This window comes from Nothobranchius furzeri, chromosome 19 (assembly GCF_043380555.1).
Source record: "Nothobranchius furzeri strain GRZ-AD chromosome 19, NfurGRZ-RIMD1, whole genome shotgun sequence".
NCBI lineage: Eukaryota > Metazoa > Chordata > Actinopteri > Cyprinodontiformes > Nothobranchiidae > Nothobranchius > Nothobranchius furzeri.
In genome coordinates this window covers 335124-353100 of record NC_091759.1, presented here as the reverse complement: position 1 = coordinate 353100, position 17977 = coordinate 335124, and the positions used below count along the sequence as shown (strand labels likewise).

Genomic DNA, 17977 nt, shown 5'->3' with positions numbered 1-17977 from the left:
TTTACGCCATTTTCATTCCGCAGCTCTAAGATTGGTGCGTAGAGACCAGAGGGTAACATTTAGCCAAGGGTGCGACTGAGAGGATCTAGCAGGTCTAGTAGCTAAAGGGCACAAGTTGTTAAGACAAGAGCAGAGTGTGGAGCAGAGTGACTCGGTGGCATCATTAACTTCATAAGCTGAGAATGTGCTGGGAGATGGAAGAGTGGAGGCAACGAGAGGAGAAGTGGTTGGGTGCCAGATTGCGGAGGTTGTGGCGGAATGAGACCATTGGGGAGGAAGCAGCGGACCTCCCTTGTAGAGTCGAGCTGAAATGGATGAATTAATGATCATAAAGATGCAGCGGTGTGACAGAGGTTGTGTCTATGGCAAAGTTTCTGGTGAAAATGAGGTCAAGTACTTTTCCAGCTTTGTGAGTTGGAGGACTTTGTACTAGTTTTAAGCTTGGTTTATGCTAGACGCATTCACTTTCTGCACGGTGATGCGGCTCTTGGATGGAACGCGCTTCACAACTCGCAGCTTTTATGGTTCGTGCGGCTCGTCTCTGCGGTGAGCCAATATTCTCCCAAACTGAACGGGGCAGCATGGAGCTCTATGGCATGCACCCAACACTACACCATAGTACAAGTAGAAATTACTGTTTACAACATGCCATTTCAGCGTTTTTAACAGCGTTCTCGTCTTTTCCGACAGTGCGAGCTATTTCTCTCCAAGAATTATTAACAACGTGTTGATCACGGTGATCTCTGAGAGCTGAATCATACAAATGTCTGTATTTACGAACCTCTGCCATACTAGTTCTTGCTGGTCCGCCATGTTTTTCCGCGTCCGTCCATCCGCGTGGTTAGAAATTTTCCGAGGTGTGCGTTGCGGAAATTCTGGGCCGTGCGGAGGCGCGGTGGAGGGGCGTGGTTGTTAAAATGACGCAAAATGATGCAACTTTTCCGCGCGGACCTCGCGGACGCGTCAAGCATAAACCAACCTTTAGATCAAATGATGACATTAGTGACAGGAAGCCTAATGAGCTGGGATTGTCCAGGTGAATATTCATGTCTCCAAGGACCATTGTGGGACAGTCGTGCTCAGGAATGGAGGAGAGCAGGGTGTCGAGTTCATCAAGAAAGTCTCCGAGGTGACCTGGTTGGCGATATATGGCAACCAAAAAGAATTTTTTCGGTACAGTTACCTGGATGGCATGGTATTCAAAGGAGTTGTATTTAGTGATGGGTAGCAACTGACTATATCCAGTTGTTGGAAATTAGCATGCCCGTTCCACCACCTCACCCAGATGCACGAGAAGTGTGGGAGAAAGTGTGGTTAATTGAGAGAGCAGATGGGGTAGCATTGTCACATGGTTTGATCCAGGTCTCAGTGAGAGCCAGTGCATCGAGTGACAGGTGGTTTGCATATGCCGTAATGAAGTCTGCTTTGTTTACAGCTGATTGGCAGTTCCAAAGTCCCGTAGACAGGTGGGTGTCTTCGGGAGGAGTTGGTTTTAGCGAGCGGAGGTTTTGAAGTTTGCAAAAGTGGTTTGCTGCGTGTGACCTTCCTCTGAAGCCAGTGAACACAGGTATAGGATAATGGTACATTTTGCAAGGTGTCGATGGAGCAGCGTCTGGGTCGTTTTCAGCTGGCCCAAACCGGAGCTACTAGACAACAGGATTACCCACAGATGAGTTTCCTTCTCTTTCCCAATGGACGATAGTGCAAAGCAAAAGTTTAAGAAGACAAAAACAAGCACCAACAGACACTCAAGGCCCTTTGGTGCAGTTCAGGTCTGTTTGAAAGTGCTTGAAGTGGCTTTTTAAGCCTTTTGCTTCAGGTGAGAGGACAGCCCACCTAGAGCACCCGATGAGTGTTTTCAGGGAGGGGAGAAACAGCTCGTTCACAGCCCCTGATTGCACTTATTGTGTCCAGTGCCAAGCCCAGTAGATGTGCCATCAGTTGTTGCAGATTCTTTTTATGTAAACAGTTATATACTGATTATGTTCCTGACAAGTGTTTGACTTTGTTCTTCATCCTTTAAGGCATGCAGCTCCCCATCAGACAGGACCGAGCGCTGGTTGACCCAGCCTGCAGCGATTTGTGGGTGTGTTTGAATCCAGAAAATAATTAGTGCTGTTTGCTCTGTGAGAAGGAGCAGATAGTGGGAGGATGGTTATAACACAGTGGAGAAAATGGTGTTCAGCCCAGATCAGGCCCTTTCTTTCCTCGTTTTTTCCAGGTAGATTTTTGTCTCATGTACTTATCCAGATTGCCATGAGCACGCGCACACACACACACATGCACGCCCTCAAGGGCAGGACTAATGCGTTAACACAGGCGAACCTTGGAGAACAAACAGCAGATTGATCTTACACCAGGTGCCTTCCTCTCTCCTGCCTTCTCCCGTTTGCTAATTGCATATTTGTCATTTGCTGCTCTTGCAAAGCTGCATCTCAGCATACTGATCTATCTAATACTAACAAACTGCTTAAGGATAAATAAACTTAACAAGAGTAAAACCAACACAGGAGCATTCAGCGCCAATAGATGTAGGGGTGGGTTTAACTAAAACCAGAGGATGCTGACTCCAACGATGCGGTGGCGAAGCACTTTTAACCATCGGTAATTCTAACATTTTAGTTTTAAAGGATGCTTTCATTTGGTTATGAAACAATATAATCTGAAAGCTGACTTAGACTATGCGAATCAACCTTTATTTTGCTTCAGCAGCTGAACAAACTTCCACAGCAGGAGATGTGCTCACATGGTGATCTATATTTAAAACACAGATATTATTTCTCTTTCTGGGGGGGAACGATGATTATCTTTTTATAAAGTAGCACATTTATCTGGAAGTGTTTGGGCGAGTCCCTGAATGTAGGCCAAACACGGTCTTAACTGTGAAAGGGAAGCTTTGTGTTGCGTTTGGTTGTGTGATGATGGGAAAAAGCCCATTTCCCTGAGGTACTCGTCGTGAGTCGTGTGCACCATTTGGGAACGTGAGGGTCCTGAAAGTGAGACACTCATCCCGTCTGGTGTCATCGTGCACTTGGATTAATCTCAACTGTCAGCATCTTCTCGTATTTTGACAGGAAACAGGAAAGGCAGAGTGTCCATCGTGTTCTGCTATTGCTGCAAGTGCATGAGCGGTACCATCACTCTCGCTGCTCCGCTTTTAGAGGACTGAGTCAGAATGTCAGGAACACGGAAAAATAATAAAGAAAGAAAGAAACAGCCAGAGAAGAAAAAGGACTCGAATGCTGCAGAGTAGTGGAGCGAATGGGTGCTCTCTGTGGTTAGAGGAGGCTGTTGATGTAATCGTACTTTCTCACGATGACACAACAGGGTTGAGTAGGTTGAGAATGTGTAAGACTGAATGAATATTTATGAGAAACGGTATTAGTGGAAATGAAATGTTGGGACGTCTCTGTGATCGTTGGGATTGTTCTGTAACGTTAATAATCCTGGTTTTCATAAAGAACACAAAAAGCACCGATTCTGGTTGTGAGGGCCGATACCTGACCTGCTGTTTCTGATGTTGGCTGGATGATCATTTAAGTTTAATTCTGAAATGTCGGATAATCCTCAGAATTATGATTTTGAAGGCAAAAACGTCCATATGGAAGATCTGGTATTGCTAGGGTGACCCGCTCTTGTATCGAGCCTTTCTGAGTCAGAGGACTCCTAAGTGCTTTACACTACAGAGTATCATTCATCCATTCACACACACATTCACACCCTGGTGGTGATGAGCTACACTATAGCCACAGCTGCCCTGCAGCACACTGACAGAGGCGAGGCTTTCCACGTACACCAGTCCCTCCCACCACCACCACCAGTGTTATGGGCTCGATACACGGGAGGCGACAAACGGCCGCGATCAACGAAATTCGTCGCTGTCGCTTTTATTACCTGACACACGGGAGGCAGCGGCAAAGCCGTCTACGCGTTCTGTTCCATGGCGAAATCGAATCTTCCGTTGTTTTGATTGGCTGTGTCAGGCTGGAGGGAATTAAGGTTATTTAAGTGGTTCAGAGTTTAAAAAGCGGTAGATATGATGTTTCACAAGGTGCTGCTAGAGTTATGTGAAATCTTACTTCTGATTTTACTTTATAAAAAAATAAACCCCAAGAATGGGTTCATCCCATATTACAAACCAGAGAAAGAAACGGAGAATACCATCATTTAATGAGGGACCTCAAAGACGATCCTGATCAATTCCGGACCTACTTTCGCCTCAGCCCAGAGCTATTCGTCCATCTTCTCACCCTGGTAACCCCAAAGATGGAGAAGATTCACACAAACATGAGAGAACCAATAAGCCCAGAAGAACGGCTTGCTATCTGTCTAAGGTGAGTTAATATGATAAACAATAATTATATTTTCATATACACTCTGAGATGTACGGAGCATCCTGTCCGCTCATTGGTCAGCAAATGAAACCTCCGTCGATTGGTCCTCGTCTGAGCGACAGCGATGAAAAGTTGAGAATATTTCAACTTTCTGGGATCGCGTCGCTGGGTCGCCTGTGCACGACACGTGCACGAACGCAAAATTTCACACGCACGCTTTTTGCGTTTCGCTTCGTTGGAGGGAGACCCGAGATTATCGCTTTGTCGCGCACGTCTCATTGAAAATGAATGGAGGAGAGGCGACGTCGCCTCCCGTGCATCGAGCCCATTAGGCACCAAACGTTCAGTACCTGCTTTGATGTGGTTCCAAGCGTACTGAGCTGGTGCCAAAAACACAATGTCAGCAACTGTTGGTCATTGATTGCCTAGGGGGTGGAGTCATGCTGCAGCAATCAGTGACCATGCAGGCCCATTTGCTAATTTTCTTGCCTAAAAACTAACAGAAAGCAATAAAAGAAGAACTTCGTGAAAGTATGGATTTATTTTTGGGAAGAATGAGGACTTATGTTTAGCTCCGTCTGATTAGCCTGCTGCACATTCAGTAATGCTGGTTGATCGAATCACAAACTCATGTTGTCCTCTGGGTTTAGGTGATCCGGCTGCTAATAATAGCCAGTCTTTTGTCCCCCCCACCCCTCCCTTGGAAAACAAGGAGCTTGTGTTTCCGGCGGCCCTCGCATCGAGTCTTTGAGTTTCTCTTGGCCAGCTGAACAGAAGCAACGTGACGATCGGGTCGCTGCCGCTGTAATGGATTGTGGTGGTGTGGGCGGGGCGGTGGACGAGGGTTTACGTTGGTTTAGCTGGTAACGCTGTGAGATCATTTATCTGGTTTTGTCTAAACAAGAAGCTGATTCAGAGGACAGCTGACTCTTTAGCCTGTTTCGTTCTTTACTAAAATCTGATTTGATGAATTTGTTGTTTCAGGCACTTCACCTGACTCCTATAGCTCACTTGTAAAACTGAAATCAGCATTTAAAAAAATGAGTTTTTGCTTTTTTAAAACATTTTTTTGGTAATAACTACGTTGGCTCCTAATTTTTGATTTTTTTCCAAGAAGCTCCACCTCAAACATTGTTTCCCAATTTTGACTCTGCACAAAACACACTGGTGCTTTGCAGAGGCGTGTCCAGGGAGTGGCCTGGGGTAGCACATGCCACCCTTGGAATCTGATTGGCCACCCCAGGTGCCACCACACTAATTTACCTTTAAATAGGCTTTTCATTGTCCACAAAAGGCTTGGGGGTAAAACAAAAAAAGCATAACCATTGGTGCCACCCATGCACAAAGTAGTGCCTCACCTGGGCCACCCCATTTTAAAAGATCTGGACACGCCACTGGTGCTTTGCAAACGTTTCGGGTCTTTTGACATCTCTTTTAAAAGTTTTAAAGACATTTGAAGGTCTGATTGTCTTTCAGCAGCAGATATAAACCTTTACCTTTGCCCTGATGTGTGTGTTTCTAGTATCCTACCAACCAGAATAGCTCTTTAAACGTATCCCCTGCTCTGAGTTATATGCCCAGTGTTTGTTACTAGCAGCACGATCTGAGCAGGAGCTCATCTTTGTAACAAAGCAGTGATTCGGTTGTCTCAGTAGAGTCTCGATCTTTGCCACATCATTATCTGACGGCTAAATTTGGACCGACTATTTTCAGCTCACTCCCCAAGTGCCCACGTCAGTCGTGTTGCATCCTGCTTTAAAAAAGGTAGAAATCTGACAGGCTGCCGCTGTTAAATATAGACCTAAAGATGTCTCAACGTCAACAGGCACTGATTAGATAACTGCGATTTTAACTGATTGAATAAAGAAAATGTTTTTTGTAAAGCAACAGCAGCTTTCTAAACAGACGTCAATGTGATGATGAGCAAAGTTCAGATGGTTGCACACTTGTTTGAAAGTTGTGCCACCTGCCTGAGGTGTAACACAGATGAAGCGGTGACAAATAGGAGTCGAGACGTGTAAGCACAGGCTGCAGAATGCTGCTCATCCAAATGGTAGAAATCACCAACAGGGTCTGGTTTGTGCAGCGCTGCTCCGGGCACTCTGCCTGACCCATCTGACTCTTTCAAATTTGACCTGTCACAATGACCCTCTCAACTATTGTTGTTTAAATGTTGTACGTTTGTTTAAATCAAATCAGTCTTTTTTTTTTTCCTGCAGGAGTGTCGTCTCGTGTTCCCGAGATCATGGCGGCTGGCACCCACTCTCCCGGGGGGCCCAACGGGATCATCCGGAGTCAGTCGTTTGCAGGGTTCAGCACTCTGCAGGAGAGACGCTCACGGTAGGCACAAGTCTATAAAATAGTCATCAGGAGTGATGTGCATTTTAATGGGGACATATTATGAGTTTTTTTCTTAAGTTATAATAGCTCTATGGTTGATACAAAACATGTTTATGAAGTTCTTTGCACAAAATCCCTCTCACATAAAGCTATTTTAGCAGTTTTGTTCTTGAGTTTCAGTACCTTCCAGAATGAGCTGTTTCAGGGCTCTGTCACTTTAAGAAAACTAGCAGGAACTGGCCACGCCCACCCATCACCTGATTGGCTGCTATTAGGGCTGGGCGATGACAGCAATATATATTTCAAAAAAACTTTTCATGGATAGACATGTGAGAATGGGTTGATAGAACTAGGGATGCAACGATACCACTTTTTTCCAAATTGATACGATACCGATACTTGGATCTGAGTACTCGCCAATACCGATTACCAATACCGATACTTCTACCACACAAAAAATGCAATGATTTGGAATACAGATTTTATTTTCTTCTCTGCTTTCAACAGGAAAAGACTGTGAGGTAGATAAAAAGTAAAAGATATGAATGGAAATCATCACAAAACAAAAATATTAGGTGAATAGAAATGATAAGTTACAGTGAAGCCATTTTCAAACAACTGCATTGGTATCGGTTCCTGGTATCTGTTAACTTTTACAGATACTGATACTGGTATTGGTATCTGTACCGATACCGATACCAGTATCGTATCGGTGCATCCCTAGATAGAACCTCGATAATGGAGCCACACGGCTAACGGCTAATTTTTATGTAGCTTTAGCTTCCTGCTGCAGGTTACATAGCTGGTAAAAATAGAAAAAAATGAGAACACAGAGTGGGAAAAAAGACAAGAGGACAGAGCGAATGACGTTGAAGATAAGGGACCAAACAGCTTAGTCATTTGGACGTAGTTTGGCTTTCCCCAAGTTTGTCAGAACCTGTAACGGCGCAGCGGTAGCTCATAGCTGCGCTGCTTGAAGATTTCATTTTTAACCACATCTCCTTTATTATTTCACAGCAGTTGAGTAATGTTTGATGACATGATGAAACTAAATATTAAAGTCATCAAAGTTTAACAAAAATAGTGACTTGTTTTATATCGTGACATAAATGTATATCGATATCAAACAATTTTAAAATTAATATAGTGATAGGATTTTTTTCCATATCGTCCAGCCCTAACTGCTATAGGCAATGAAGCTCCGATATCCAGAAGGGGGCTGTATTCTAATTTCCCCATTTGTGACATCACAGATTGGGACTTTTAGGCAAATGATTGCTAAAACCGAACACTGACAAAAGGCAGATGGACAGGTTGTTTTCACATTTGTGTTAACAGAGGCAGAGACTCACATGGCAGCGTAAAAAATACAAAAGGTGAGTTTTACATAACATGTCCCCTTTAAATAAAAACATTAGATCAAATGGGGACTTTAAAATGTACCTTCGATAATTTTGAGTTTGGAATTTATTCTAGTGGGCGCCTAAATTGATAGGAATTAACCAACACTGTCCACTTTGGGATGATCTTTGCATTTCGAGCCTTCTAGAAAAGAAGTGGGTCTTTCTAATTAGGGGCGGGACAAAGAATGGGGGTGCATCTGATTTATAAGGGTGGCCATGGCCCCCTAAGGGCCCAACTTAGGGTCGCCACTGTTCTCTAACTCCCCTGAGCTGACACGTGCTGATTCTTCCTTTGTGGCGACATCCCAGATCTTGTTGCATCTTGTTGTCGGAGCACAATTTGTGTAGTTCAATATTTGTAGAACTCGTTATGTAAAAATGCCAACTGGGATTTTGCTTTCAGTTAAAACGTGGTTGGAAAAAGTAGATTTTCGGGTTTTGTTTGTGCTCCTTTTTGCTTTACATGATTTACAGACTTGAGTTGTACGTCTATAACTTACCTGCAAGGTTGCTGTTTACAGTGCAGTAAATTATTGGCCTGAATCTAGAAATAAAGCACGGTCTTTCCTGATTGCTGCCACTCTTAGCTCTAGTTTAGCTCTGTTGTTTTGCAGCTTTTTGTAAATTTCCTAAACCCTTGTCACCACGGATTAGCAGGAGGCACGAGCCTGCCGGCGCATCTGCCTCTACACGCGGCTCGTTAGTGAGCAGGAATTGTGTTCCCAAATCCTAGCAGGAGAGATTTCTGCAAAAAGGGAAGTTTGTCAGTAAAAAGTTGTGCTGCTGTGCTGATGTCATCGTTGCTGAACGAACAAAGATGAGGAGATGCAGAAACTTTTGTTTTGATCCATGTTTTAGCAAAAAAAAAAAAAAAAAAAAAAAAACACAAGTGTTCTCTAAAATATCTTTTTCAGATTGTCTCAGAACTTTTTGGGTCATTTCACGTGACTCACACACGTCTGGAACCCGTTCGATTCAGCTTCCATGAATCCGAAAGTGAATCGGAAAAGGGTAGAATGCCTTCTCCGGGTCAGGGCCGAGTTCCTGCCTCAAGGAGGGGAGTTTAAGTATCTCGGGGTCTTGTTCACGAGTGACCAGGCACTTGAACTGAGCCTTGCATGCGGAAATGGCCCGGTAGTGTCTCTGGACGGGACTTGCGTTAACTCACGCAGATTGGTTGTAACTCAGTGGGAAATAATGTCGGCAGTCGTCGCCAAACAACTGTATTTTGTAAAGTTGGAAGAGTTTGTGGTGAAGCAGAATGTAGGGAAAAGAACACAACGCCATAGTTAACGCCACTTTGTTGTATTAACTCAGATGGATGTAAAAAAACGCCGTTTCTTCTGGCCTTGAACAGCATTTTTTGCATCACACGAGCACTCCCTTCTTTCCCCGAATGGAATAAATGACTGCGTACTTTGACAGAGTAAAACTTTTAAACGTCCGTGGATGGCGTCGATCAGTGACATCACTCATTCTCTAAATGGTCTTGATATGCTAACGTCTTAGCAAAGTCCTGAAAAGCCCGGTTTTGTATCGAGCCAGCCGGTTTTCCCTGTCACCTTTCTCTCTCCCAGAAATTTTCCAAAACTTCTATTGAGAGAACACGGCTATTGTTCCTATTTAATTTATTCATTGCTAGAATATTTAGGATTCAGAGATAACCATTTTATCTCTTCGCTCGAGACTAAACAGACTCACATCCCAGATGTGTCTCCTCCAATCTTTTACTTCATCTTGTCTGGCGTCTGGTTGTCTTCAGCAGGCCCGGTCCTGCTGAGAGAGCCTATTTGAAGACGCTGCTGTCCTCTTTTCTGTCCCTGCTCAGACAGTGAATGGTGTGATTAGTCAGCGGGGGCGACTGGCAGCGGCAGATGAGTTCCAGTCTGGTAAAAGCTGCAGAGATGAGGCTTGTGATGCCTCTGGAGCGTGTCACCGTGTTTGTGTTGCTCTATGTGTGTGCTTTGTTGACTTTGTGCATGATTTTTGCAGTTTGTGTGCAAGGAAGCGGAACAGAAATTACTAGGTTGTGCAAAAGTGGTGGATTTCTGTTCCGATAGCCTGCACGACCCCCCAAGGCGCCACTGGTGCGTTTTATTCAGCGTTGGCCTACATTCGTGGCAGCGTAGCTCGAATTTGTGCCGCTGCAAGACACGGCGCGTTCCAACTCGTCAAGTCCCGGAATCGGCCGTTTCTGTGGCCCTCGTGTGATTTCATCAAGAGCGAGGAAATGTCATCGGTGAGATGAATCTGGAAAGCTTTTGCAAAGCAGCAAGTGTGGAAGATGAGCGTGGCCTTAAATGGGCTTAACGGCTGCTTAAGTTACATCAAGTTTGTGCATGCAGCTAAAAAAAATCCTAAAAATGTCCGAAATTTGCTCCCGATTTAATGAATTTACCTGAAAAAGGATCATTGGCAGCTGTATTAGTGTTGCACATTTCACACGCACAGGCAGTTCAATGAGCGAGAAAAGCACTAACGTTGAAATAAAGTGATGGCACAAATACATTTAGATCAAATTAAATACACAAAATAATTCAGATTTAAGAATGAGACAAAGTTAATGGGTGAGCGGTCACAGTGCAGAAGGTGCAGCTTAAGGAACGTTCATTCAAAGGCTGATGATGAATACATGAATGTTTTCCATTTTGATTTAAACGTTATTAGCGTTGGGGCACATTTGAGGTCACAAGAAAGCTGATTTCGTCCGTGTGCAGCACAGTAGAAGAAGAAGAAACAATCTTTTATCACGAGGTGCTTCACAAGAACAAAAACAAAAAGATTAACTCGTTCACTGCCAATGACGACTAAAGTCGTCGTTTGTATTTTTTTTTATGTGTGGGCGTCGGACGAGCCCCCGCACCGTGAGAACAAACATCTCAGCTCTAAAGCCGATCTTCATCCGCGTACGTCACACGTCACGTGACCAGGAAGCAGAACATCCACGTGTTAGGAGATCGTTTTGGGCCGCTGCTGTAAAAAAGGTGAGGCACGAACCGGAAAAGCTTCTGCCGATCACAATTCGACAACAGATTATGAAAGAACGGATAACGTTTGAAACGCGCGGATTCTTCCTGATGTAAGAGGTGAGTCTCCGCTTTGTTTTGGTTGTTTTGACGTCGACATCATCCTAGCGCGCAGTGTTCTGTGACTCTTAACAAAAACAGTTAAAACGGTGAGAAACGCTGGCAGTGAATGAGTTAAAACCAACTAAAGCAGCTTCATCCTCTTTGGTTCTGACCCGGGTTCTACTCGGGTTCTGACCGCTTACGTACAGGAAGGAGATCCTACATGTAATTTGGCCCCGTGCAACCGAGCGATTTATAAACTAGTAGAAGCACTTTGAACTTGATTCTGTATTTAACTGGTAACCAGTGTAGAGATTTAAGAACAGGAGTGATGTGCTTTTGTTAAGGCTCCAGCAGCAGCTTTGGAGCCATGCACATCTCCCAAAACTATTGACGCCAACTTCCTCTGCTCGAACTCAAGCCTTTTGCCACATTAGAGATGCTGGGGTGGCCTTTAAGCCACCCTGATGTGTTTACAGGCGTAAAAGTCCGATTTTAGCTGGGTTTTGTGCTCGTTAGTGTAGCGGGCTTTACAAGAAACTACCTCCTGTAGTGAAACGGGCCTTCCTGTGTTGGCTTCACTGCTTCATTTGATTGAAAATAACCGGTTTTTATTTTTATTTGACAAAAACTGAACCCTGTTGCTGTGATGAATCTGAATCCGTTTCACATTTATTGGTGGTTATCTGCAGGATCGTTGCAGAACGGGCGGGAACAGCTGAATGTCATCAGTTGCTTGGAGCTTTGTTGCCTCAAAATGGAGGTCAAGCACACTTGATGGTTTGATGTGAAGCTTTCCCCTTAAGGATGCTCCTGATTTTCCGTACATTAGTGTGTTTTTGTTAGGGATGCGTGTGTGTGTGTGTGTTGCAGGTGCAACTCCTTCATGGGGAACTCTGTGGTGCAGAAGAAGCCTCAGTCCAAGCCAAAGAAGCCTCACCTGTCGGGTCACAAGGGAGGCAGTAGCTCCAGAGAGCCACAACCCAAAAGACTGGAAGAGATTTACATGGCGCTAAAACAAGGCTTGGAGTGAGTCCCTCCTAATGTCCTCTTGTACACATAATCCTAAATTTCAGCATAAAATCTTCAGATTTCCCCTGTTTTGTCTAACAGCGAATATCTTGAAGTTCATCAGACAGAGCTCGACAAGCTAACGTCTCTGATGAAGGACATGAAGAGAAACTCTCGGCTGGTAAGATAAATCTAACACGTTGAAATAGTCATAAAACCACGATGACTGCATGTAAGAACCTGCTTTTTTTTAAATCAAGTCTAAATGTTTGTTTTTGCTCTGCAGGGAGTGCTGTACGATCTCGACAAGGTGAGTTGGTTCAGGCGAGGAAAACACATGAACCCTTAAAAGCTTGCCCGGAATATCGGCATCATTATCGGTATCAGCTGATGTTTTTAACCTATCGGAATTGGATAGGGTTAGTAAAACTGGACCTATGTATGTATATATATATATATATATATATATATATATATATATATATATATGTATATATATATATGTATATGTATATATGTATATGTATATATATATATATATATATGTATATGTATATATATATATGTATATGTATATATATATGTATATGTATATATATATATATGTATATGTATATGTATGTATATGTATATGTGTATATATGTATATGTGTATATATGTATATGTATATGTATATATGTATATATATATATATATATATATATATATATATATATATATATATATATATATATATGTATATATATATATATATGTATATATATATATATATATATATATATGTATATGTATATGTATATGTGTATATATGTATATGTATATATATATGTATATGTGTATATATATATGTATATATATATATATATATATATATATATACATATATATGTGTATATATATGTACATATACATATACATATATATATGTATATATGTATATATATATATATATATATATATATATATATGTGTATATATGTATATGTATATATATATATGTATATGTGTATATATATATATGTATATATATATATATATATATATACATATATATGTGTATATATATGTACATATACATATACATATATATATGTATATATGTATATAGAGATATATATGTATATATGTACATATATATGTATATATATATATATATATACATATTAATATGTGTATATATATGTACATATACATATACATATATATATATATGTATATGTACATATATATATATATATATATATATATATATATATATATATATATATATATGGCTGTATATATATACATATACGTAGAAGGGGGTGCACGGCTAAATAAGTTTGGGAACCGCTGCTCTAGTGCATGCTGGGAACTGCAGTGCAATTTCATTTGTTGACAGCTCCCTTTTGTGGATATGCAACCATATAGGTCAACACTCTAGGCTCATGTAAATGGTTTGCTTTAAAAGCCCGGGGAGGTTACTTAGGGGAAATATAAACTGTAATATTGCATCTTTAAAGAGCAAGTCACCCCCTACAAGAAACTTACTTCACTGTTACTTCCACTTCCTGTTTGAAAAATGCAAAAAATGCTGTTGCTTAGCAGACCGAGAGGGCGGAGCTGCTAACAAATACACACACAGGCTCACAATGACATTGTGACATCATATGGTACCAGCTAACATTCTAGGGTACCTCTTAGCCAATAGCGATGGCAGATTTAAATTCAAATACAGTGCAGAGTTTTTACCTGACACACAAACACTGACAGTTTCAGGCAGAAATTTTTTATTTTAACTAAAATGCACTAAGTGCAAATCTATTGAGTACACGTGTCTACAGCACGATTAGACACACATTTTACATAGTTTATCAGAAAGACAAGTTGATTTGGGGGTGACTTGCTCTTTAAACTGGGCCAGATGGTCAAATTTAAGTAGTTTTGAAAAAACTAGAAAGTTTTTAAACTATGTACGCCAGCTTTAATATTGACCCAGATTTTCACAATTAGTTCTTTCCTTCTTGAGTTTGATACATTAAATAACAGAAGTGAAACTTTTTTTTAAAACATTGATCTATTTATCTAATAAAATCCATAAAATGATTGTCTGATTATTGAAAACATTTTATTTGATAAATGTAGAATATTATAACAGTAACAATAAAATATATTTGGCACATATGTCCTGCAGTACTAAGATCTTCCACAAGGAGGCAGAACAGAATTCAGTGGAGCAGAACGTTGAGGAATGTACTAATCCTGTTAAAGAGATAGAGCCCGATAAAACGTCCTGTTCTATTGTTTGTTTCTTTGTTTTACAGCAAATCAAAAGCATAGAGAGGTACATGAGACGTCTGGAGTTTCACATTAGCAAGGTAAGAACTTTAAATATAAGATGAATGTACTTGGGTATTTGTTTTCAGTGTGAACAAACTTTTGATCAATTTAGACTCAAAGGTGACAGATCATTTGCTGCTGTGGCCCCCAGACTCTGGACCTCTCTCTCCCTGAACCTGAGATCAGTGGACTCAGTGGTCTCCTTTAAAAAGCAGCTGAAAACTCACCTGTTCAGGCTTTGGTGTGACCTTCATCACCACCCTCTCTTTATTCTGCTCTCCCCACCTATTCCACCTTCCTCAGGATCCACTGATTTCCCTCTTTCCTATTCACTCTCTCTCTCTTTCTTTACATTTTTAATCACGATTGTCTATCTTTTGCTCATTTTAAATATATTTGTAATCATTTTCTAAATTATTTTCTATATTTTTACACTTTTTGTTTTTGTGAAGCGCCTCGTGATTTTTATCTTGAGAGGCGCTATAGAAATGATTTCTTCTTCTTCTTCTTCTTCTTCTTCTTCTTCTGTAGTAATCCCTTCTGTCCAACGGACAAATAAAGTGTTGCAAAACAGTCACGAAACGTACTTTGCGGCCTTTAGCTGCCGTCATGGTGGACGGGTTCCTTTCTACCAGCAGCTGAGCAAAGTGTAAAGTGTTTCAGAAGTGAAGAGATGCTCTAATTACGTTACGGGTCTTATTTTTTACACTATGGTTCCAAAATGTCAAACTACACAGTTTAGATCGGGCCAGACAGGAAGTCGTACAAGAAAGCAGTGTACAAAATCCAGAAACTTTCAAAATAAAAGTCACGTGTCTCGTGTTGAAAAGCATACATAATTTGCAGTGAAGCCCCTGATATAAACAAAACAGAAAATAAACCGCAGACCTGTCTGGTTACATGCAGCTGTCTTGTTATTGTGTGGACTTCTGAAATCACGCGTGGCGTTGCAATTCCCCCGTGAATTCCTGGCTTTGCGGGACCGGCAGCATGAAATGCTTTTGCTTCCGTTTCGCGTCTGAAGCGCTCCCGGTTGGAAGGAAGCTCGTGGGTAAATGCAGCTATTCAAGGACGTAATTTTCACTTTAGAAGTGGGGGGGACGCGGGGGAGGGGGTGGGGGTGGGTGGGGTGTATCTTTACAGTATGCTCTAATAGGAAACAGGCTTCAACACAAACGGTTGTTTTCCGCTTGGTCCTAGAGCTCAACCAGTGTCAATTTAATATAGCGTAATGTTGTTTTTGCTTGGTAAAAAGTGCAGGGGTCAAAACTTGACATTGGAAAAAGTGGGGGGGACATGCCCCCCCTGTCCCCCCCCAAAATTACGTCCATGCAGCTATTACGTTAAACGCCACTTTCATGTCCGATGGAAAGGGAGCGTAAGCATGAGGTGAGGCTAAAGTCCGTTTCCTGTTTCCCGTGTAAGGGGAGCAGCTCCTGTTATGGTTAACAAATAAAGCAGTTTTATACTTTTTGTTTGCCTGTTTTCATAAAATAATCTTTTTGAAATGGACGTGTGTCTAGAACCGCGTGTGCGTGCTGATAGGCAGACGTTAATTTACACAGTGAAGCTTTTCTTTGCCTCTGTGTGGCTCAGAGCATGGTAGCAAACACGAGCGTTAATTGATCATAGTTACCAAAATACCAACCTTTTAATCTCGATTATTGTGGTGAACCGTGTTTGTTGTTAAAACTGATATTTTCCAGTCCTTTTTGCCATTAGGGGACATTAATCCCTGGACCCTACAAGGACTTTTCATCCACATCCTGTTTTCAGGGTATCTGCGGGTCCTTCAAAAGTCTTAAAAAGTCTTAAATTTGCTTTTCCAAATTTAAGACCTTAAAAATCCTTAAAAATAACAAATAATCATTAAATACAGTTTCCAAAGGTCTTAAATTACCAAAGACAAAATAAACAAGACTTTTATTTCTATAAAATTTTTTGTGAATTTCTAGTTTGTGTTCAGCATTTTATGACATTTGCATAAGCGGAGCCGTATACATTCAGTTGGTTGTGAAATGGGGCTAATTTTAGATGAGCACATTAGCTGGTTAAGCTAGTGGGAGCTTGTGCCATGGGGAAGTGCAAGTTTAATGGTAACTGGATGGTTAATCCCACATCCGCAATGTGGTTAGCACCGGTTCCAGGCAATAGCTGGAAATTATAGCTTAAATTTAATTGAAAAGAAAAAAAAAAACAGCTTAAATTTGGTCAAAGTGGCCTTAAAAAGGGTCTTAAAAAGTATTAAATTTGGCTCCCTTAAACCTGCAGATACCCTGCCTTTTGTAGTCCGGCCTAGCTCTCCCCTGCTGTGCATCAAATCAGACATGACTGCAGGTGATCAGAACACGCAAGCCTAAACAACTGTGCATGTCCAACGGTAACCATGGTTACCTTAAGACAGCCTTTGAAGTCCTCAAGAGATGGACGTTCTTCAAGGCGGACAAATACCGAGGGGGTTAACGGTACCAGAACAGACGTCAGGAAGAAGCGACAAGATGAAACAATAACAAAAGTCGATGAGAAAATATTGATGTCGTTGCAGAAATCGGGGCATGTTTGTGCAGCGGAGTCGACGCCGGTTTTGTCTCGTAAAGTTGTCAAAGGATGCTGTTAAACAAACGTGCTCTCAGAGGCTTTGAAACTTGCCCCTCTGTGCAAAATATAGATTTGAGGGCATCGCTAAATATTTGAAAACGTGTCTGATTTATTTTGTCAGGCAGGTAAAAAATAAAGAATTCAGTACGTCAAGTTGAATTTGGAGTTTTCTTTAGTTGTGAAAATGTTCTATTTTAGGTTTTCTTCCTGCAAATTAGACAAGAGCGAATAAAACAGGAGCTGGTCTGCAGTCTGTGAGCGTTGACATGTAGTATGTGGGCGTCTGTGTCCGGGCTCAGGCGTGTCTCTTTGTGCAGGACAGCTGCTGCGAGGCACGACTTAACAATCGTCCGTCAGCAGGTTGTTGGTTTGGGACCCGCAGCGGCCCTGCTCTTTTGTTCCTGTGCTGCCTGCGGATGTCTGCAGGAGGCAGGTGGCGCGGCGCAAGCCTACGTGATGCTTCCTGAGCCAGGAGAGGGTCTGATGCGTGTCCTGCTGAACGCCGCGGACCAGCGGGGCATCGTTAAAGAGACGAGTGACACAGCTGCTGGGCACGTCCTCCTCCTCTGGGAGAGGGCGTGTGTTGACATCAGCCACATGCTAAATTCAGCCCAGGATGAGTGTGAATAGTTTGTGATTATGTCCCCTCTTCCTTTGATTCTAATCTCACCACATACACACACCTGCACGCACACACACGCACACACACACTCACACACACGACTCCTCAGAGAGGGGACTGTTTGATGTTTTTTGGCGTGGCACACCTATTTTGATCCCTTCCCCAGATATTAAGTGTGTGTGTGTTTGTGTGTGTGTGTGTGTGTGTGTGTGTGTGTGTGTGTGTGTGTGTGTGTGTGTGTGTGTGTGTGTGTGTGTGTGTGTGCGCGTGCGTGCGTGTGT

The 17977-nt window shown here is 42.1% G+C and overlaps 1 protein-coding gene across 4 annotated transcripts in view; it reads left to right on the top strand.

The window, feature by feature from the left end:
• ripor2 (RHO family interacting cell polarization regulator 2) overlaps positions 1-17977 on the top strand; it is a 96108-nt gene that overhangs the window by 62562 nt on the left and 15569 nt on the right. For all 4 annotated transcript variants that reach the window (XM_070547364.1, XM_070547365.1, XM_070547363.1 and 1 more), the window contains exons 2-6: positions 6554-6674; positions 12019-12174; positions 12259-12337; positions 12443-12466; positions 14461-14514. In XM_070547364.1, the coding sequence (XP_070403465.1) occupies positions 6554-6674; positions 12019-12174; positions 12259-12337; positions 12443-12466; positions 14461-14514 (434 nt within the window). The remainder of the gene's footprint in view (positions 1-6553; positions 6675-12018; positions 12175-12258; positions 12338-12442; positions 12467-14460; positions 14515-17977) is intronic.